The 22,668-nt window shown below is 38.4% G+C and overlaps 1 protein-coding gene across 2 annotated transcripts; it reads left to right on the top strand.

Moving 5' to 3' along the window:
- The first annotated feature begins 243 nt into the window (after positions 1-243).
- On the top strand, positions 244-13,684 carry OSTC (oligosaccharyltransferase complex non-catalytic subunit). 2 transcript variants are annotated; one of them, XM_090267984.1, is made up of 4 exons: positions 244-451; positions 3,983-4,076; positions 5,527-5,724; positions 13,112-13,684. In XM_090267984.1, exons 1-4 carry the CDS (start codon positions 313-315, stop codon positions 13,128-13,130), a joined length of 450 nt encoding a protein of 149 aa, XP_090124110.1. In that variant the 5' UTR covers positions 244-312; the 3' UTR covers positions 13,131-13,684. The 2 variants fall into 2 exon arrangements, with proteins under 2 accessions (XP_090124110.1, XP_090124111.1); XM_090267985.1 differs by lacking the exon at positions 5,527-5,724.
- Positions 13,685-22,668: the final 8,984 nt, after the last annotated feature.

Below are 22,668 nucleotides of genomic sequence, written 5' to 3' on the forward strand. Positions count from 1 at the left end.
CTGGGCCACGTCAGAAGCCAAGCAGGTCCTTGAAGATACATAAATCACACTTTAATTTATTGACAATAATTGAGCTTCTTATTCAAAGTTATGTTTAAGATATATACTAATACATAGCTTTAAATGCCTTAGTTTTTAAAAATAGTTTTTAAAAATAGTTTTTTATTTTCTTGTATGGATATATAAACTGCCTCCGAGTGTTGTGGACCTGCCGGTCCCTCCCGTGCGCAGGCGCGAGGAAAAGGAAGAACTGGCCTGTTTCCGGGTGGCGTGTGGGGTCTGAGACCAAGAGCTGTTCTTGCCACCGCCAACATGGAGACTCTGTACCGAGTCCCATTTTTAGTGTTGGAGTGCCCTAACCTGAAGCTGAAGAAGCCACCCTGGGTGCATATGCCCTCGGCCATGACGGTGTACGCTCTGGTGGTGGTGTCTTACTTTCTCATCACCGGAGGTAACTCTTGCTGGCGGGGCTCGAGAGGCGCCGAGGTGTGGAGAGCTCCCTCGCACCGGAGGCGTCTGTTCCCCTTACTCGTAGCCCCGGGGCAAGCATCGCTCTGCTCTTAATCTTTTCAGAGGGTGGAGGGAAATTCTAGGGTCCCAAGTATTAACAGCCCAGAGGTTTTATTTGCCCTCATGCCCTGCCCTTTTTCTTCGTAGCACTCGTTTTCCTACTCCATTGCTTTTCTTCTAGCTTCTTAGCCTAGGGATCCAAATCGAATATATTTTTCAAGGCCAGATGGTTGCTCTTTACTGATTGCCGTAGTTGACGAAATCTAGACTGGGGAAGTCTTGTTTGGCCCATTTTACCTCCATGGGTGATCAAGAGAGTGTGGGACTTACACCTTTTCTTTGTCCTGGGTCCCTGGAGCCTTGGAAAGACTTGAGAATTCTTAAGTGTGTTAGCTCAGGCCTAGGGGTTCAGTGTTGCTTTTTGTTCAGGTCAACAGTGAATATGAATGGAATTTTCTAAAACCATGGTTTTTATAGATAGTTGAGATTGGAGATAGATTTGCAGATGGTATTGTATTTCAGAGAGCAGAAGGTGAGAATTTAAGGAATAAGGAAAATAATATTACTATTAAAAAGTTATGGATTGTCTTATATTCTTTTCAGATATAGAAAGCTGCAAAAGGGGCGTTGCTTTGTGTAGTGGTGAGCTGGCAATCCCGCTGGTCTTTTCAGAGCCACCGCCCTTTCAAGCCATAGTTCCATGATTTACTGGACTGTGCTACTGTTCGGTTTTGGGAAGGGGGTTACTTAATTTGGAAGTTATAAAATTTAGTTTTGCAGGTTAGGGACAGTAAAAGTGGTTTTCCTTTTAAGGGAATAGTCAGAGACATCTTCATTTTCATAGCTGACTTGTGAGAGTAGTTGTACAAGAGGGAAGAGTTTGAAACTATGAGGCTTAGTTCTAGAATGTTCTTTGATTTACACTCGTCCCCTCGGAATAGTGACAGTTTACTTATGCTTGTTTAAATAAATTACATTAAATTTTTTAAATGTTTTTAAGATATTGTCCTAGCATTGCATTTGCATTAACCCTTGCTCAGCTCTCTAAGGGTACTACTGTATTGAATAAATGAAATTTGAAATGCATTTAAAAAAAATAAGTAACAGGGTCTTCATGGGCTTTTATCTGCTAGTCTCTTTTCTGTAATCCTTACCTCCCTTGGCTAGAAGCCTCACGGTTTTTATTCTGACTACCTTTTCCGTGTTAATTGCAATGGGGGAGATTCTCTGCTCCAAACCTTGGGGGGAAATGAAAAAGACACCTTTTAGTGGCCACAGCCATGAGGTGTCTCATACAAGGAATTGGTTTTGCCACTGGAAGGAGCCACTTTGAAAAACTGAGTGTACCTTTATAAATAAACAATATTTATTGCAGAGAAATATTCAGCAAATAATGTATCAAGTCCCTATTAAGTTTCAGGCACAACAATGAAATAGGACGCTGCCCTGCTGAAACTTATAATGTCATGGTTGAGACTTGTTAAATATCACATTTTTTTCTGTTACATTATTATTTTCATTGCAAAAGTGCCACAAATGCATTGAAGGAAAAAAAACGGTTATGAGAAAATGAGCTGGGAATATCATTTCTGTTGGAGTTTGGTTCCTGAGAAAATGACATGTTAGTCAAAATCTGATGGGTTGGGGGAAAGGGTATATTACTAGGCAGAGGGAGAAGGATGGACACATATGGGACCAAGAGACCAATTAGGTAGGTTTTATAGTTGACTTAGGCCAGATGATATTGGTGGCAGTGAAGATGGAGGAAAAGATAAAGGAAGGTATTTTGAAAGTAGAGTCAGTAAGTCTTGATGGGTTGATTGGATGTAGGGGGAGAATGAAGTGTGAAAAAATCTTACTGGCATCTGGTTTGAGCATCTGAGTTGATGAAAGTGTCATTTTCTAAGATTGAAAAAAATGAAGTCTTTTGGTGGAGAATGGTGAACCAGAGGTCACTTTGGGATATATAATAATTGAACATAATCAACTCTAATTAGTTGGATATGTGAATTTACAGGTAAGAGTCTATCCCTGAGAAAAGAAGTCCTTGTTGAAGTTGGTTAATAAGAAATGTTTTCCCAACCTCTGCCATAAGTCAGATCTTGAAGAACATAGTCAAAGTCCCTGTTCTTGGGGGAACTTATATCTAATTCTGATGGTGCTAACATTAGTTGGTAAGTGTTGGCTCATTGAGAGTTATTAGCTCATCAGATTGAAAGCCCTGGGGAGAGATGAGTTCAATTGGGGAGAGAATGTAGAAAAAGTGGACAGTGGGTCAAGCCATAAGGAACTTTTCTAACACTTAGTAGTTCTATGGAAGAAGAGGCTCGCCTAGAGAGATAGGAAGAAATCATGGACAAGAAAAAGTGTTAAAAAGCCATGAGAAGCCATTTTTCTTCCCGAGAAAATGGATTTAGAAAACTGGATCAAGTGCTACTGGAAAACCTAAGATGAGAACTGAAAAGTGGCCCTTGAATAAAGCAGCATGGAAGTCGTTGGTGACTTAGCACGAGTAATATCAGTGGTGGCAAAAGCCAGATTGGAGTGAGTTGACGAATGAAGGGTAAGTGAAGAAGGGGAGACAGCAAATTTGTGAGACTTTTTTCCAGGAGGAAGCCCAACTCCCTTTCAAAAAGGAAGCATAAAAATGGGATGTTAGCTAGGACGGTTCGGAGTCAAGGGAAGATTGATGTAGGGAAAGACAGATTGAAAATACAGGACAGAGAAGAGGTAACCAAAGGAACAGTTTCTAAGAAGGCAAGAGGGGATGGAGCCATGAGAATTGGAGAAGGGATTCCACTTTTCATAGGACGAGGGATTCTTCCTTGATTGCAGCTGGAGGGAAAGCGATGAGGATAGATGGCAGGTACCAGTTTGCAGATGGGGGAGGGAGGATTAGGGAATTCGAATATGATTGTTTTGTTAGTCAGTGGGGAGAGAGACACAATCTATGCTTCAGAAAAGCTGGAAGTGAGAATGTTGAAGAACAATGGAGAAAAACAACAGTGGGAGATTGGGAAAACTTAAAATTTTGATAGACAATATTAATGATCATGAATCTAGTGCTAATGGTGTGATTTGAAAATGTTTCCTTGCTTTACATTTAAGCAAGATAATTAGTAGCTCTCAATTTATAGAAACAAACCCAAGCTTTTGTGGAACATATTTTTGAACTAAAACATAACCTTTAATGTTAAATTTCCTTTATTGTGGAGTCATTCTTGAGTATTAGTAATAGTTACCGAATGAATTTCTTTTATAAGATAATACTGTTTTACAAGTCATTCTGAAGTATTGAGTTGAATTTCTGAATGGTTTTAGCTGAAGTTTAGGAATTTAGCTGAGCCTCATTTGATTATAACAATGTATCAAAGCAGTGTTATTTAAATGTAAATGAACCTTTAGGGACAGAACTAATCCTATTTTAAAAATTAGGAACTCAATCTGATCTATACTATTGTTTTTCACATAGGAATAATTTATGATGTTATTGTTGAACCTCCAAGTGTTGGCTCTATGACTGATGAACACGGGCATCAGAGACCAGTAGCTTTCTTGGCTTACAGGTAAAAAATACCTTTTTGAATGATTTGATGGTAGGAAAGAAAGTAGCTGGGCCATGCCTGCTTATTTAAAAATATAGTGAAACCTTTGAAGTCCACCTGTATTTGGACAATAGCTGTTTTAAATTGCTAAATTCAGAAATGGCAGAAAGTGTGCAGAAGTGAGAAACATATTATCTATTCATTTATTAGGAAATAACATTTCATAATGATATGATCATTTATTAAAAGTAGGGTATCAGCTTAAAATACATTTGTAGACTATTCTGGGAATCAGAAAACCAATTTTAAGTAAAGCTTTATTGGAACTAGGCATGCCCATTTGTTTATATACCATCTGTGGCTGCTTTCAAGCTACAATAGTAAGTATGGCACAAACCGTATGGCCTGTACTATACTATCTGGCCATTTCAGAACTGTGTGTTATTAAATAAGAAACATAATTTTTGAGACCTGGGAGTTCCATTTCAGCAATGAAACACTGTTCCAGTATGGCTTGGTTCACTTGAGCAATGCATATTGCATTGTTTTCTACCATCCTTGATAACTGTCTAACGAAAGGTAGCTATATATTTGTATTTACACATTACATTAATGGCATTTTATGCATAGGATAATTCTGGAAAGATTGTTGTGAAATTCTGGGGAGGGCTCTAGATGACATGTGATCTCTATGGTTGGGAAACCTTTCACAGTGTCATTATTTGTGCTGTTTGAATTTTGAACCTGCGCATGTATTGAGTTTCCAATGAAAGCAATTAGATAACAAAAAAAATGTACCTTCCTTGCTTATGCCTATGTGTAAATCATCCCTTTAATAGAGAAATTTGCTTTTGGGTCCCCCAAACTCTAAAAATTAGATACAGATAATATATAAAAATTTGCACCTAATTATAGGGGTTTATAGGTCCTGGAAATTCTTGTTGGGGCACGGGGTGGTTCGTGGAGCCAGCCTTAGTTAAGAACACTGCTTTCAAATTTTTACCTTAGAAATTAGGGGTTTAGTAATTATTATAAAACTTGGCAAAAAACATTTCTAACCAGTTCAAAATTAACTTGAAATTGAGAGGAATTTAAATAGTATAATTTTTAAAAGCTAAGTTCTGTGTAAAGGATTCATATACATACAATAATGTCTTTTTGAGCTAATAATTAAAATGTGAGTATTGATCTTCATAGACAGTTTTGTTAGTCAAGGTTTTAAAACTTTTGGATATTTGCTCCATGAAGACAAAGCTTTTTGTCTGTTTTGTTCATTGTTACAGCCCCAGAACCTAGAATAGTACTTGATACATAATAGGCTCTCAAGAAATATTTGTTGAAATGAATATCCAGAAATGTAATAAAATAGTTGTAAGGGTAAGATTAAGAAATTAACACAAAAATGTTTTAGCAGAATTGGGAATTTCAATCTAAGGAAAAAATTTATTTCGCTGTGGTCTTTCTTTTTCAGAGTAAATGGACAATATATTATGGAAGGACTTGCATCCAGCTTCCTGTTTACAATGGGAGGTTTAGGTTTCATAATCCTAGACCGATCCAATGCTCCAAACATTCCAAAACTCAATAGATTTCTTCTTCTATTCATTGGATTCGTCTGTGTCCTATTGAGTTTTTTCATGGCTAGAGTATTCATGAGAATGAAACTGCCGTAAGTTATTAAGTACTTTGTGTAACCAGCAATTTAACTTCTGTTGACAATTGGTAAAATAATTACCTGGATTACATAAAATTTTAGAAGATTTAATTGAACTCTTTTAAACAGATGAAACATTTTTAAACAAAATATTTGGTATTTGTTCAAGGTTATAGCTATACTTAGTAACAAAATTGAAACCAATTGATATCTACATGCCTGTTCATGAGAAAATTTAGTTATTTTGCTAAATCATAGACCACTGTTTCTCTAAAGTGCTTTTTGGTTAGTCTGTAATCAGATGGGATTCTAGTAGTAATAGTAATAGTAGAGAATATTTTCAAGACATGAATTGCTGTTGCTGTTTGATATTAGCATGAGGAAAACCCATTAAGTCTTGGACTGGAAAGGGGAGTTGTTGCATCCCTAAAAAGATGGGAAAAGGATTTTATTTATATATGTATATATATTTAGATCATTTTAGTTCAGAAAACCTAGAATATCTTTAGAACAAAGATAAATCCAACTTTTATAATTCCATTTGAGATTCCTAATTTGAGATGTGGTTAAGTCTGGTCACATTTCCCTGTATTCTCATTTCACTTAAGGATACATTAGTAGGTAACTACAGGAGCTTTCAGCAAGCATATGACACAAACATTAGCTCCTAGAAAATTCATTTTTTAAGGAATATGTTAAATATCAAGTGTCAACTATCATGTTTTCTTAGAAGTGATATCCCCTTATTTTTAGAGACAATAAAAGGAAATATAGGAATGTGTTTGCGTTTCATGGGTTTACTTGTTCTATGGCTTACCCTGTCCATTATCTATAAACATCGGGAAGAGAAAGGGCAGACTTCCCCCTGGAAAATCAGAAGTATTGGGTTGGCCAAAAAGTCTACTACATTTTTTCCATTAAAGACATATTTTTCATTTTCACCAACAACTTTATTGATTTGAATATTTTGAGTATGCCAGCTATCTCCCCCTATTGGTTTCTAGTGGGTAGAAGCCGGGGGTGCTGCTAAACGTGTTCCAATGCTTAAGACAGCCCCACAGCAAGGAATTATTTGGCCAAAGTGGCAGTAGTACCAGGAAGCTTTGGGAACCACTTTTGACAGGTTCGCTCAGTCACAGCACCTTCTCCATACAGTGCAGAAATTTTTTTTGCATCTCAATTGCGTTTCTACATTTCTTGAAATAATAAAGCATAATACGCTGAAAATGTTGCATATTTTCTTCCATTTTCAATATTAAAATGGGTGCACAAAAATTTACCAATTTTGTTATATATTTTTAAAAAAATATATGCTGATATGACAGCTGTCACCATACAATCTAACAAAATTATTTTGAATGAAGTTAAAGACCACTAAGCACTACTAGAGCCAGTGTCAACCCAATACTTACCCTGTAGTCATGGTCCCCTGTTAGCCCTGCAGGATGGGAAGAGATAGCACAGTGTTCTTTGTCAGCTGAATGTCAGTGTGGCCATATGATATTCCTTCACACTCCTCTGCCAGTGGCTCTGGTTTTTGTCCAGTGGAAACAATTTTGGACATTGGCTAAATTGTATGAAGACTAAGGTGATCTAGCTTCCTTTTTTTTTCTCCCCCTACTGGAAAGGATGTACTGGAAGAGTATATGGAAGAGGCTGAAGTTCCCAGAGCAGAGAAGGAAAAGAGGAGGCTCCCATAGAGGATAAAGAGACTTTTAAAAATTAACAACCCAAACAGAAGGAACATTTGGAGACACAGCAGAAGTGAGCTGGTTTTGCCCATAGAATCAGATTTGTTCTCATTCTACAGTACCTAGGCTTCCCAGTCTTGTGGTTTTAAGCCCTCTCCTTAGGATGTGAGTGTTTTTCTTTTAGCTCAGGCATTTGACTTTTAGAATAATAGAGCTATCCACTGATTATTAAAATGCTTTGATAAGTGTTTAATTCTCTGGATTGCCTCCACCTTTTGCAGTTATTTATGTAAGCATTTGTCTTCCTGTCCCCATTCTGTAGGCCATTATCCAGGACTGTTGACTAAGTCAACAATAGGAAATAGGGTATACTGTCTGGGTTCCAGGTGTGGATTATGTTTAGATGTAATCAAAGCAGAGCAATGATCTCGGCAGAAAATGCTTCTTTAACTTATCAGACAGGTAACTCTAGGATTTAAAATTTTAAGAGGAAAGAATTTATGGTTCTCTCTTTGATATGATTTCTTATCTGTAGCTCCTAATGCCTGATATCTCAGGTGTGGAGAGATGAGAAACAATGGACAGTTTTAGAAAAGAAAGGGAAGAATAAACAGTATTGTATTTTCTGGAATATTTGCTGACTCCAAACACAGTAATGAGCCAGGTTTGTGAGCCTGTGTATTGCACACTATAGGGTTGTGATTTGTACCACTAGCAAGGAGGGGAGGTATCTTTATTCTTGCACATGTGTTATCTTTGATTCTAATATATATAAACAGCTTGATACATAATAAGTGGGACAGTAACGACAATGAAAAGATTTAAAAATACTATTAACCATGGGTTTTTTAAGATTAGGTAAGTTGGTAGATCTGAGCTGGCATGGCTGTACATGATTGTAAGAACAGAGTCACTCAGAAAACCATCAAGACGCAGAGAGCAGAAAAAGAAGTTTATTGAGGGAATCAGCAAGCAGGAAGGAAGCCATGCTGCAAATGGATCCAACTCTTAGGGAAGGGGGGGTTGTTTTATAAGGGGAGGAAAAAAGGCACTATTGAATTCAGTTTATCTCTCAGCTGTAAGTCTAATGGGCTGATCAAGGCCAAACGGGGCTCAGCTTGATGCACCCCACTATCACGGGAAATTCCCAGACAGTTGCAGGCAGGCGGGTGGTGGGCATGGGAACCGAGGCTGTCAATGATAACCTCCAGTGCTGGACTATTTGACAAAGAGTTTATCATTTCTAGCAAGAGGAACCTTTAAAAAGAAGGAACAATAGTCGTGAAATTGTACTAATTTTATAGTTTCTGATTTATGTTTTTTTAAAGACCTAGTGTCTTCCACTGATAAAATTTTATAAATTAAAACATGACTTTGATGTCTTGTCTTTTGAAGAAATGTGGATGCTAATAAAATAGAACTATTTTTAACTGTTTGCATGTATGACAATACATTTAAAATGAAAAATCCAATTTTAGTGTCTTATATTTTTACTGTACTAGCACAAAGTTACAAAGAAGCCATTTTCATTTTTCAAATAAAAATTTTCTAATATAATTTATAAGATAATGTATGTGAAGTTGTGTGTGAGGTACCTTTTACGTGTACACAGGCTCAAAGAAATAATGTTTGTATAGTGGGTAAAACACTTTGGTATGAATTTATAATTGGTTTTTCTAAAAGTAAAGAATGGTCATTAGATTATCTTTAGCCTCCACTGTTAGGGTATTTTTGAAGAAATAGGAGACTCTTAAAAAAAAAAAAAAACGATGGCCTGCTGAGTCATGGTGTAATGGCCTAAAATTAGCTAGTGTTTGATTGGGAGAGAGCTCCTGCATTTAGGCAAGTCTGTTGTAAAGCTGTATAAAATTGACTAAACAGATACTATTATATAATTGAAGACAGAAGGCCTGCTGTACTCAGATTGGCAAAAATTGCCGTTTTATTAATTTGAACTAGTGTTTATTAAGCCTGATGAGAAAAGCTAGGGAGCGCCTGAGTAAATCCTATGATCATGGGATCAATTCAGAAAAGAATTTTCCTAACGGGGGGGTGGGGGTGGGTGTTAAAAATAAGAAATAAGAATATAACTTTATTTTACTTAAATTAACATCATTTAGGGAATAGGATGATGCATATATATATATGATTCTTCCATATAAGTGAAATTTAATCCTACATGTACTGAAACTTTTATCTTACTCATTTTTGACAGACCTCTTTCAGAAGTCTTTTTTTTTCCCCAAAAGTGTTTTATTGCCTCCTTAACATTCACATTTGTATTTAGCAAATATTATTTGATAACTATTATTTGCTAGACACTGTGAATATTAAATATGATTTTGCCTTCTTGACTCAGGGTCATTTTACATTTACACTTATATTAGACATAGTAGTAGTTTTTCAGTTTTTTAGTTTATCTCCTCAGTGTAACCTGTCACTTCTCATTGTTATCATTGTAAGCTCATCCTTCTCCTGCTCCTTATCAGTTTGTTGGTTATTCTGTGATTCGAGGAAATAGTAAACCTAACTATTTAATTACTTTCTAAAATCAGTCCTGGCTGAAGGAAAGCTTGATGGTCTGGCCTTTTCAGTCCTTTAAGGTGTTTGCTTCTCTTTCATTTGTTTCCAGGTTTGGAGCTTTATTCAAAAAGTTAAGGTCGTAGAGAGTCTGGCATCTGAATAAGCTGGGTTGTCTCAGTGAGTGAAATCTCGGACCCAGGGTTTATTGTTAGCAAAGGAGAGAAGGAATCCTAACAAAACAAAAGGTATAGCTGCTGAGGATGGTACGTGGCAGAAGGAGTGAGGAATTAGGAGGACAATTTGGGGCTTCCAGTTTCTTCGCTATGAGACTTTGTATCAGTTGTGTGTACACTCAGATTCCAAACTTGTTAAGTGAAATTAATTATGAGACTCAGAGTTACTGTCAAGATTAAATGAGAGGGTGTTTTATATGCTCTCAAGCATGATATAAAGATTATTTGTAAAGATAAACAATCCTAAAAGTTCCATGTTTCAGATTGAATTGTGGCCACCATTTTAAAAATAAATAAACAATTTCTGTTTCTAAATGAAGAAAGTGAGACTACTGTTTTAGGATCATTGGAGAAGATAGTGGACAGGAATGGGACACTCGTGTTTTAATGCTGGTTCTGTTCTTTTCTCGCTGTGTGATTTTGAGCAATCCATGTAACTGCCCCCATAGTCTCACATTCTTTGACTGCAAAATGAGAACAATATTTGTTTTGCCCACCTTTTTAGGATTGTTGCAAGGGTTAAATGCAAGCATGCATGTCATAGTGTTCTCAGAAAATACCTGCCTTATATATAGAAGATACTCTGAAAGAGTTTGCCCTGGCTGGTTTAGCTCAGTGGATTGAGCGTCGGCCTGCGAGCTAAGTGTCGCTGGTTCGATCTTCCAGTCAGGGTACATCAGAGAAGGAAAACTCTGACTCCAAAAAACCTCCGCTGCCTTGCGGCATACCTCTTCAGGGGAAAGGCTAAGGGAGTAAACCCCGACAGAAAATCCGGAGCCGGAGTCCCTAAGGCGGTTTGACGTTGTAGTCAACACCGGCAACTCCTGCGGCGCACCTGAAGCCAAGCTGTATTGACTCCGTCTTTCCCTTGGACCCTTCAGCTGCGAAGAGAGGGGGGGTCTGCTGCATGGGCAACAGCAGACCCTCCATATCACCCTGCCCAGGCTCTGTAGCTTCAGCGTCATCACAAGATGTCGATTCAACACGGGAGGAGACAGATACCATGTCACTCCCGAGTCGAACTGCACAGCCATTCTCAGCGGTGCAGATAGACTCTTGAGAAGCTACACCATCGTCTCTCGAGACGGATGGCTGCCGCCGCCGACTCTGAAAGAATGAGTGTCTTAAAATAAAGGTTAAATAGGAGTTCATTCTGGCTTCTTTGTCTACTTGTTTTTTGCGTTCTTGATTTACTTTTATTTACCTATAGAGCTTATAGTTACCTAAGTACTTGTATTTGCCAGTAATTTTACTTGTAAAAATTCTCACAAGCCTGAATATAATAATTAAAAATCGGTACATTTTCTGGGCCATGAGAAGGGACTACATGTGTTTCAACAAGTTTATTTTTATTCCCCACTTATAAGAATATTAGTTCATTTGGTTTTTTTTCTTTATTTCTTAATGCTCCCCCAGTTTTTCCTAAGGTAGGACTATATATGTTTGGCAGCTTTGAACAGAGATTTGTCCATTTAAGTACCCTTTTGCATGTAAATTTAGGTCGACAATAATCCATGGATTTTTAGTACATAAGCATAGCTCACACACTAGTTACAAGTATACCGCAACATACAGCTATCAAGAGAATGATGTCCAAAAGTGCATGCTCACATATCAGTATGTGCATGTGACAAGCAACTGTCCCTGAAGAATCCTGAGTCCTTCAGAGTTGCAAAGTGTAAGCTAGCTCTTGAGTAGCTTCCACTGGTGCAGATATTAGTGGATACTTTATTACAATCTTCTTGAACCTGTTTTACTTATGGAGTTTAGGTCTTAAAGTATGCTTTCTGTGAAGTACCAGGCATTATAGTAGCAAATTTATGTGGGGTCTTCAAGATCAATATATATCCTAAGAGCTTTTTTATTTTTATTCAGTTTTTTTTCTTAGGTGAGAAGTACTGAGTTGTATCAGGGTTGTTGCAAAGGTGGTTTGTGAGTTACAGGTTCTCTCTGTACTCAGAGTTTAGATAGGCCAGGCTGATACAGCAGAAGAAAAGGCGAGAATGAGTTTTAAGATCGTAAGCCCTGTAGATCAAGTGAGACCAGAAGCTGGAAGAGAGGAAAATAATATTTTTTAAGTGTCTGCTATGTGCCAGGCACTGCAGTAGATCTCAACCCTATGAAGGTTTTTGATTCCTTATGTTACACATGAAGAAACTTGACTCTGAACTAACATTTTCAAGAGCTTAATTATCATGAGTAACATTTATTGTAGACTTAGATTTTCTTATATAATCTGTAAAACCCTTTGCGATAACTCCACTTGACAGATAAGGAAACAGTCAGGTTTGCCCAGGGTTACCCACGAAGTGTTAGAGGCAGGGTCCAGAGGAAAAAGTTTTGAAGGGAGCAGTGGCTAATGCTTCCACTTAAAAGGGACTCCAGGGCCTAAGTTGTACATTTAGTAAAAGGATCTCTTGTTTGATCCACATAAAATCTGGCCTGCTCTACAGCTGCAGCTAAGGCCCCTCCCTGCTGTCTGGACATTTCCTGAGGGGGTGGGGGTAGGTGGTTCAAGGGGTCACTTCCCAGGTGTGAGTAGCTCCTGATCCTCCCACCATCTCCTTTGGTATTATTAGGGTTTTTAGAAAATCAAAATCAGCTTCCTTCCATTAAAAGGTTTATGATTTTTATTACAGTTGTGAGACTCCAAAGGAAATTGATTCTGACTCTTTAATATTTGCATAACATTTTTAAAATTTACTTTCCCCCCCTTCATTTTGTGTTGTTTAACATATTGTTTTGTAACCTTATCTTTTGAGGAGGAAAAGTAATGGAACTGAGGCCTACTAAAATATTTGGGAGGTAGGGGCAAGATATGAACCAAGAACCATAAAAAAGAATCACACAAATTATATTTTCAGATTGTCATTTGAGTCTTCATAAAATTTGTTTAGCTATTTTGAAATGTTGCTTCCTTTTCACTTTTTGTGTTTATAAACTTTGTTTCTGTAGGGGCTATCTGATGGGTTAAAGTCCCTTTTGAGAAGAAATCTGTGGAGACTGGATTTGTTCCTGTTACTGAAGTTTTAAAGGCTGAACCAGTCCTCTGATGTGATATATGGAAAAGGATGAAAAGCAGTAGAAAAGAAGCATCTAGTAGAAAACATGGGAAGCATATGAAAGCTCGGACTAGAATATCTTCTCGGTATGAAAGAGACAAGCTTGTCATACTTTTTTCCTGTGACCTAAACTGACATACCGACGGTGTTTTTTCCCTCAGTTCTTAAATTCTTAAAGAAAATATACTCCATTTCTAAAACTATAATACGGAATAGAGTGATTATTTTGTACAACCCCCTTCACATTTTTTGGAGATGACATTTCTGATTTTCAGAAATTAATATAAAAAAGCAGGAAGCAAGATCCCATAAGCTGAGAACTCGGAACAGCTGATGAGCTTTACCTGTGGTGCTTTGCCTTTAAACAGTGTGTGACAGTACGTTATTTCACATGTGTGTGTAAGACTGTTCGCTAAATAATAAGGTGTATGAAAGGAGCAGAAATAAATAATTTTGCTAATTAACACCTCCTGTTTCTGTTATTTGATTGATGATATTTACCTTTTGGCCTATAATGATTCAGTCCCATCTTGTGACTTTTGCTACTATTGGTGCCCTAAGGTCTCAAAATGTAGCTGGCAGAATGCCCTGTGAGGTAGCAACTTCACTTCCCCATAAAGATTCAAACACCAGCTGCATATCTGTATCAGAGCGATTGGGAATGTGATGTGTTAGCTGAAAGTAATTAACACAATTTTGAGCACACTTGAAAACATCTTTAGACTAGTGTGATCTACCCCTCAGTTTTGCTAGCCAGACCTTTCACGTCTCCCTGACTGGCCATGAACTCCACTTCCCTAGTGGCTCAATTAATTTTTATCCTAAAATATTTAGGTTTACAGGAAAGTTTTCCTTTAAGGTAATTTTTTTTTTCTTATTCCAAGGCTGATCTGAAAATATATGCACCCCTTTGTTCATAGCAGTGTTATTTACAATAGTCAAGATGTGGAAACAGCCCAAGTGCCCGTCAGTAGATGAGTGGATAGAAAAGCTGTGGTACATTTACATAGCGGAATACTACATGGCCATAAAAGAGATGGAAATCTTACCTTTTATGACAGCATGGGTGGACCTGGAGAGCATGATGTTAAGTGAAATAAGCCAGTCAGAGAAAGGCAAATACCATATGTCTCAGTTTTATGTGGAATCTAATGAACAGAAGAAACTGATGAACAAAATAGAAACAGGCATAGAAATATGGAACAGACTGACAGCTGTCAGAGGGGAGGGGGAAGGGGGTCTGGATGAATGCGGAGGGATTAGCCAAAGAACATATACATAACCCATAGACGCACAACAGTGTGGAGATGGCCAGAGAGAAGGGAGGGTAGGGACTGGGTGGAGGTGAGCAAAGGGGGACAGGGAATGGGGATATCTATAATAGTGTTAACAATAAAAGTAAAGTAAGAAATAAACGTAGTTCTTCAGTAAGTTTAAAAAGATTTAATCAAAAGGTTTTGAGTATGTATTATATGCCAAGCCACACTGAAGTGTTTCTTTTTTAAACATTAATTTTGTTTATTTTTAAAGATTTTATTTATTTTCAGAGAGGGGAAGGGAAAGAGAAAGGGGAAGAGAAATATCAGTGTGTGGTTGCCTCTTGCACACCTCCAGTTGGGGACCTGGCCCACAACCCAGGCATGTGTTCTGACCTGGAATCAAACTGGCAATCTTTCAGTTCACAGGAAGATGCTCAATCAAATGAGTCTCACCAGCTAGGGCCACACTGAGATTTTATAAGACTGAATGAGACAAAGGTTTTCTCACAGAGGGAAGAGAAGATAATCAAAATCTTGAAGGCGTGCCAGATAATCAAAAGATAAAAATGTTTATAAAATGTCAGATACTGGTAAATGCCACAAAAATCAAGCAAGATGATAGTTTGTACTATAGTGATGAGAGATGTGGGAAGAGGAGGTTACTATACTCCAATGCTCTGAAAATGGAAAACAAGACCTGTATGTACTCACCTACTTTAAAGACTTGATTTAATTTTAATTACATTTTTCTTATCTGGGCATATTTTAAAACATTAAAAGTAGAAAATAAATAACAGTGTTACAGCTTCAGAAGGTCTTTTCCTAAATGATTGAGTAGTGAACAGTTCCTGTTAAGCAACACCAGATGGTGCTATTAAGGTTTAGTGTATTTTTTCCATGGCACAGCTCTTAAGGTTTTGTTTTGGTTTTTATAATAAAATAAAAGTAAACTTATTAAATACAATAAAAAATATTTAAATAATTTTTCTAATAAATTACAGTGTTTTATGTGGAGAAAGTAATTGTACCTTGTGCTGGACTTAAAATGCTTTTGGGGATACTAAAGTAAAATTTCACAGCCTGACAAATCCTGCCAAGCATGGTTTACATCAGTGAATGAGAGAGAGAGAGAGAGAGAGAGTGAATTAATAGACTAGATTGGAAGCAAACTAGTCCTTAATTTTATCACAGAATTCTCCAGGAAGTAAGTGCTAAAATGGACTTAGAAGTGCAATATGGTTTAGTGGAGAGAAACATCAGTGAAAAGCAAAGGATGGATGCAGAATTAGGCGGGGTAAGGTGTCATTCTGTGAAGCACAGCTTCTGTTATCTCAAAGGGGAGCTCCAGAGCAGCAAAGACTGCCCATCAGAAGAGTATTATGTTAGAGGGACATGGCTAGACCCTTGTCTTTGACCACCTAGAGGTTGCATGATCTTGGCTGCAAAGCTGAGGTGGACCCTAACAAAGCTAACAATGAGCCTGTCAGCTAGCTCCACTCCTTACACCTAGACAGTGAGCCAGCCGAGGGGATCTGGGCCACACATTTCTGTTTGCCACAGATTTATAAAGAAAGCATCCTCTTTACAGGATTAAAGTGAGAGGAAATCATATATATCTTGCTTATAAAAGTAATATTGGACCATGGTTGTCATTAACATTTGAAATGGGAAGTGTGAGGTCCTCAGTAAGTGGTATATTTCTAAAGTGTAAATCTGGAATAAAGTTTATTTTCCCACTTTGCTAGTAAGTAAATAGAGATTCATTTGCCAGAGAGCTTGAAGTAGAACCCAGGTGTTCTGCATAGCAGACCGATTGTTTCCATCGTGTGCTGCTAGTTTTTGGTATAGAAGACTACTCTTCAAACATAGTAATAAGGGACTTCCAGTCAAGATGGAGGCGTAGGTAGATATGCTGCATTTCCCTCCTCAACTAAGAAGGAATACAACTACATCAAAGCTGGAGACAACCAAAAGTTCCAGAAACTCGAGCTTCATGGAAGTCCAACAAACAAATATATAAAGATGAAATACTCATCCTGACAGATAGGAATGGTGAAGCCAGGGCAGAGAGGATGCAATGTGGCTGTGGCGGTGGCGATGGCTGTGGCTAGCCAGTGAAAAGCACAGTCACACATTTTAAAAAGTAGGAAGGGACACCTGGGGAGCGCTCCTAGCACCAAACCAGACTTCGCAGCTCACGGTTCCAGCCTGGGGGAAAATAAAGTTTCATTGCTTTTTACTATGAAAACAAGTGGGGGCTGGGGTGGAGGAAGAAACTGTCGGTCTCTCAGCAGAGTCCGTTTGTTTAGAAGGTCCCCATGGTCCTAGAACATCCACAGACCCACCCACTCTGGGGATGACGGCCAGGGGAACAGCTACAGGGATGCCAGTGGGAGAAATCCCTCAAAAAGAGGTGAGGGCTGAGAAAATGGAATTGTTACCTCTCAGATCCCTATCCCACATACAGCATCACAACGTGGTGAAACAGGTCGCTTTGTACATACGAATACCTAAGGCTCCAGCCCTTACAATGTAACAGGTGTGACAGCTTCACCTAAGATACAGAGGCAAACACAGGAGCCTGTCAATTTGAGAGACAGAGAAGTATGGCCCAAAAGAGGAAACAGATCGAAGTTCCTGTGGGATAAAGTGATGAGGAGATAACCAACCTAACATATGCAGAGTTCAAAACACTGGTGATCAAGATGCTCATAGACTTGACAGATATGCATTAGTATGGCAAACACAGAAGGGAAGAAGTAAAGGTTATGCTAAGTGAAATGAAGGAAAATCCACACAAAACCAATGGTGAAGGGAAGGAAACCAGGGTTCAAATCAATAATTTGGAACATAAAGAAGAAATAAACAGCCAATACAGAATGAAGAAACAAGAATGGAAAAAACTGAGGAGAGGCTTAGGAACCTCTGGGACAACTTTAAACTTATCAATATCTGAATGATAGGGGTACCAGAGGGAGAAGAGGAAGTGCAAGAAATCGAAAACTTATGTGAAAAAATAATGAAGGAAAACTTCACAAATTTGGTGAAGGAAATAGAAATACAAGTCCAGGAAGCACAGAGTCCCAAACAAGCTAGACCCAAAGAGGACCACACCAAGACACATCATAATTAAAGATAAAGATAAAGATAAAGAGAGAATCTTAAAAGAAGCAAGAGAAAAGAAGAGAGTTACATACAAAGGGGTTCCTATAAGACTATCACCTGATTTCTCAAAAGAAACTTCGTAGGCAAGAAGGGACTGCAAGAAGTATTCAAAGTGATGAAAAGCAACCTACAACCAAGGTTACGCTATCCAGTAAAGCTATAATTTAGAATGCAAGGGCAGATAAAATGCCTTCCAGACAAAGTAAAGCTAAGGGAGTTCATCATCACCAAGCCCTTATTATATGAAATATCTTATTTAAGAAAAAGAAGATCAAAACTATGAACATTAAAATGACAACAAATTCACAACTATCAACAACAGAATCTAACCCCCCCCCAAAAAAAAACCCCAAAAAACTAAGCAAACTAAAATAGGAATATAATCACAGGTATGAGGATCATTTGGGGGGTTATCAGCTGGTAGCGGGAAGGGGGAGAAATGGAGAAATGATGCAGGGATTAAGAAGCATAATTGGTAGGTACAAAATAGACAGGGGGGAGTTAAGAATAATATAGGAAAGGGTGAAGCCAAAGAACTTATATGCACGACCCATGGACATGAACTAAGGGGAGTGGGATTGGTGGAGGGAAAAGGGTAATGGGCAGAGGGGCGCAAAGGGGAAAAAATTGGACCTATTGTAACAGCATAATCAATAAAATATACTTAAAAAATAAATACAGTAATAAGCACTTATTTATAAAAGACAATTTATAACCCAGTTGCTGGGTTATATCAGTGAGCAAGAAAAGCACAGCCTCTGCTCATGTGGAATTTATAATTTAGTGGGTTTACACACATGGACCAGTTTTCTTTGCTATGGAAGCTCATGTGAGGAGCACTTAAACCCCGATTTGGCAAGAGGTGAGGCTTTAATTTGTTTGTGGAACAATGGGCCACTAATCGGCCTAAAAGTTTCAAGTACAAATACACTTCCCGCCCCCCAAATCTCTTACTTGTTTTTCCTAGTTTTACTTATGTACTAAGACTCTTAATTGCAAATAAGAAAAACTCAATCAGGCTATCTTAAGCAAAGATGCTATTAGGGTATTGGAGTGTTACGATACTCAAGATGTTGCTGGGCATTAGTGTTATCATTGGCAACTGTCATCCAGAGCGCAGGCCTGGCTGGTTACTTTGGAGTGGCAGCCACATGGGGACTGTGCAGAGGGTGAGGGCATGCTGGGACCCAGAGGTGCCCAGGAGACTCCAGCCAGCTTACTGGCTGGCTGGTTGGCCAGATGTGCAGGTGCTGTATCCAGCACTGGGAGGCGAGCTGAGAGTTGGGGCATCGCTAGTCTTCCTGATGTTTGCTCCCACTCCCCACCCCCTTGCTCTCCACTACCCCACTATTATACATAGTCAGTTTTATAGCTGAGGACTCTCCCCCATTGACCAAGATGGTGAGGGAGAAGGTTCTTACACGGAGTGCATCAAAAGCTGGAAAGATAATTGGATAAAAAAAACAAAGTCATCCCTTCCCTATCCCTATAAGAACTGTGGGCCTGAGCATGAAGGGGAGATAGTCCTTGAAGTGAGACACCACCATCCTCTCAGGTTGTGCAGTACCTGACTAAATCCTCTCCTTTTGCACCAGCACCTGCCTCACCAGTATGGCTTTTGTTGCGACAGGCAGCAGAACCCACTTATTTGGTTACATTAGGTGTACCAGAATTGAGAACATGGTACTCTAAGGACTCTACTGCTTATTTCTGACATATTCTATGGGTCTTCTTCATGCTTTTCTCTCTATAAAACTAGTCACTTTAATTGCTCTAGGTCAGAGAGGTGGGAAACATGGCTGCCAGCCTATCTTGATCATTACACTTGACAGCTTCAGTCACTCTAGAGGAAATATGCCTGTTCAATAATTTTTTAATGACACCTCCTTGAAGGAAACTTTTACCCCTTACCTCATCTTTGTCTGTCCCTCCCTAACCCACTCCCCAGCACTGCTGCACCCAGTTGTCTAGCTGCCGCTTTGCAAGAGTACCCAAAGTTCAGCTGTTAGGAAGTTTATGGAATTTAGTTCGTCTATGTGAGCCAATTCAAATCTTAACTTCATTATCCATGATGAAGTCTCTTCTAACTTCCTTAGAACCTGCCATAGTGAGAATCTTTTTGCCTCTCAAGGCAACTCATTCCATCTACAGATCTCTTTGTCTTTTAGAAAACTATTTCCTATTTTGCTTTATTTCATTGGTTTCTGGTCCATCCCTTATGTCTATATCTAGATATATATAACTGTACTGTCTAATGACAGTCAGCATATCAAATATTAAAACCCTTCCGGGAACCTCTATTTTATCCGTCTTACCATTGCTAGTTTTTCAGGCTCTAACATGAGGTCTGGTTCCTTTATGATCATTCTTCTCTAACTGAACTCTAGGTCATTCATACTCCTTCAAAAATAAGTTTCCCAAAAGATTATGTACTGCTTCTGGGGTGCTTATATTGAGATTGGTATAGCCATTTTGGTGACTACATACTTCTCATAAGCAATGATAATATCAGGGTTTCAGCAATGGTCATTATACATTCAGGTGGCCAAGACCATGAGCTACTAGGAGCTCACACTTGGGATTAATCATATTTGGGCTCATATTCGAGCTCTGCCCAGTACTAGCTGTGTCACCATAGGTGAAGTATTTAGATTCTGCAAGCCTCATTTTCCTCTTAGTATAATGAAGCTAATAAGGCCTATGTCATAGGGATGCTTTGAGAATTAAATGAGATAGTGCACAGTTCTGGAGCATTTTAGGTGCTCCAGAAATGTTAGTTCTGAATGTATCTTTAGTTATTTCTTCCTTCACACTCTGTAGTTGTATTTAATGCATGATTATACATTCTCCTCTGGGGATGGGAGTAGTAGAAATGTGCACAGGTACGCATGTGTGATAAATGTAGTTGAAGCATGGAATGTCTGCTTTTATTTTTATGTCCCCTCGAGGAAGTGTTCTATGATTTATGTTGCAACCTTTGCAAGGTGGAAACAGTTTCTCTGCAGCTTGCAGCATGACACCACCACTGGACTAAGGCCAAGGAGCTGCCTTTGGTTAATGAATGGCATCGCCTCTTCATAAAGCCCATCTTTTTAGATGATCCTGTTGAGGATGGACCTTCACACAGGCCGTCAGTGCTTATGTTGGCAGTTGTTCCACTTCAGAAAAAGTTTTCTTTCGACAGCAGGGTGTGGACGCCAGTCTAGCCACAGAGCACTCAAGATCTGACCAGGTTAACAGGTTAGAACAGCTCAAATTCAGAATCCCCAAACAGCCAAACTATTTTAACTGATATGACAATTTTAAGCCCACATAGCAAATGTACTGTATCTTTTCACATGACACTTCATATTTGTATGTGAACTTATTTCAGCTTTTAAAAGTGCCCTCACATCTATCATTTCATTTAATCCTAACAAGGATTCCATCCATCACTCAGGTCTCTTAGTGTCATAAGAAGAAATAGCAGCTGAGTCCACCAGGGAAGGTGCCCTGCTGGGTCCTAGATCCATACTACTTCCGATCGTCACAGCGATGCAGTCTAGTAGGTAGTATGGTGTCCATTTCACAGCCGTCAATGGGGATTGAACTAAAGTGTGGCTGGCTTTAAATCCCCTGTGCTTTCTGCTAGCACACCATGTATTTTTCATCCTCTACTTCAATTATTGTTCAAAAGCCACTCTTTCCCATGCTCCTAGAGATCGGGATAGTGGATGCCTTGAGAGGTGAGGCAGGGACTAGAAGGGCACATGAGAATTGCTGCTTGAGTTCCTGGAAATGTTTTTTGCTCTGGGCACTGTTTAGATGGCTGTGCACACTTTGGGCAAGTCCCTTGAACTGTACGCTTAGGATGTGTGCACTCTATGAATCTTGTATTTCAATAAAAAGTTTTGTAAGCCAGTTTTTCTTTTGAAAGTGTGAGCTCTTTACTTATTCCTAGAATCTAATACTGGACTTGTTTGCTGCAGTGGACAAAGTGAGCTCATGAGCATTTAGCTCATTTACAATGAAGAAACTGGAGCCAGTTTCACAGAATCATGGAAAGTGTTGCTTTTACTAAGATTGTTGCTTAATCTTTTGGGTCATGGATCAATTGAGGATTTGATTAAAACTACAATAAGAAGAATAATAATCGAAGCATATTTATTGTCTATCAGGAACTATGCCAAACTCTTTATAAATATCATCTGTGCATAACACGGTGAGGCGGGAACCAGATCTCACAGAGGTAAACAGATTGACCAAGATCACACACTAAGGAATCTTTAATTCAAGATTCAAACCCAAGTGTTTCTGGTGCCCAAGCCCATCCCCTTAACTACTATGCATTGGTTATTTCTAGACACTCCTGTCAAAAAAACGGACCCTTTCTCTTACCTCCTCCCCCTCCAACACACACACACACACACACACACACACACACATTTCTGCATGTTATTTCAGGGAATCCATAAATCTTCTGAAGTACACCATCCATAGACACTTTTTTTAAGAAACCATTCTGGTTGAAAAAAACTGACAGGACATTTTTTCAAAAAGGACTGGAGTATGGAAAACACTCAGATTATTAATTCAATGATGTTGTAGTTTTGATATCTTATATTCCTTTGTTTCGTCTATAAATCTCGATTCATGTCATTTTCATATTAACACTTTATTATATAATATGTAATATATTCAAAGTAGTGTATGAAACAAACATGTAAATTGGGAAGCATAATAAAATCGACAAACTCCCGTGAACCCATAATAGAAGGTAAGAATTACAATGTTACCAATACTACTGAATCTACCTTTGTATTCTGAGCCACTCCCCTACCTTTCCTCTAGAGGTAGCCACTGCTCTGAATATTGTGTTAAGCCCTTTTATAAAAAAAATAATAATAATGTTATTTTATTTGTAAGACTGTTTAAATAGTATATCATTTAGTCTTACTTGCTTTTGAGTTACTACTTAACATATTGTTAATTTAAAATTGTGTATGGTAGCTTTCATTATGACCATAATTTTTAAAAAATATTTTCA

Source organism: Furipterus horrens, unplaced genomic scaffold (assembly GCF_987537825.1).
Source record: "Furipterus horrens unplaced genomic scaffold, mFurHor1.1.pri manual_scaffold_2, whole genome shotgun sequence".
NCBI lineage: Eukaryota > Metazoa > Chordata > Mammalia > Chiroptera > Furipteridae > Furipterus > Furipterus horrens.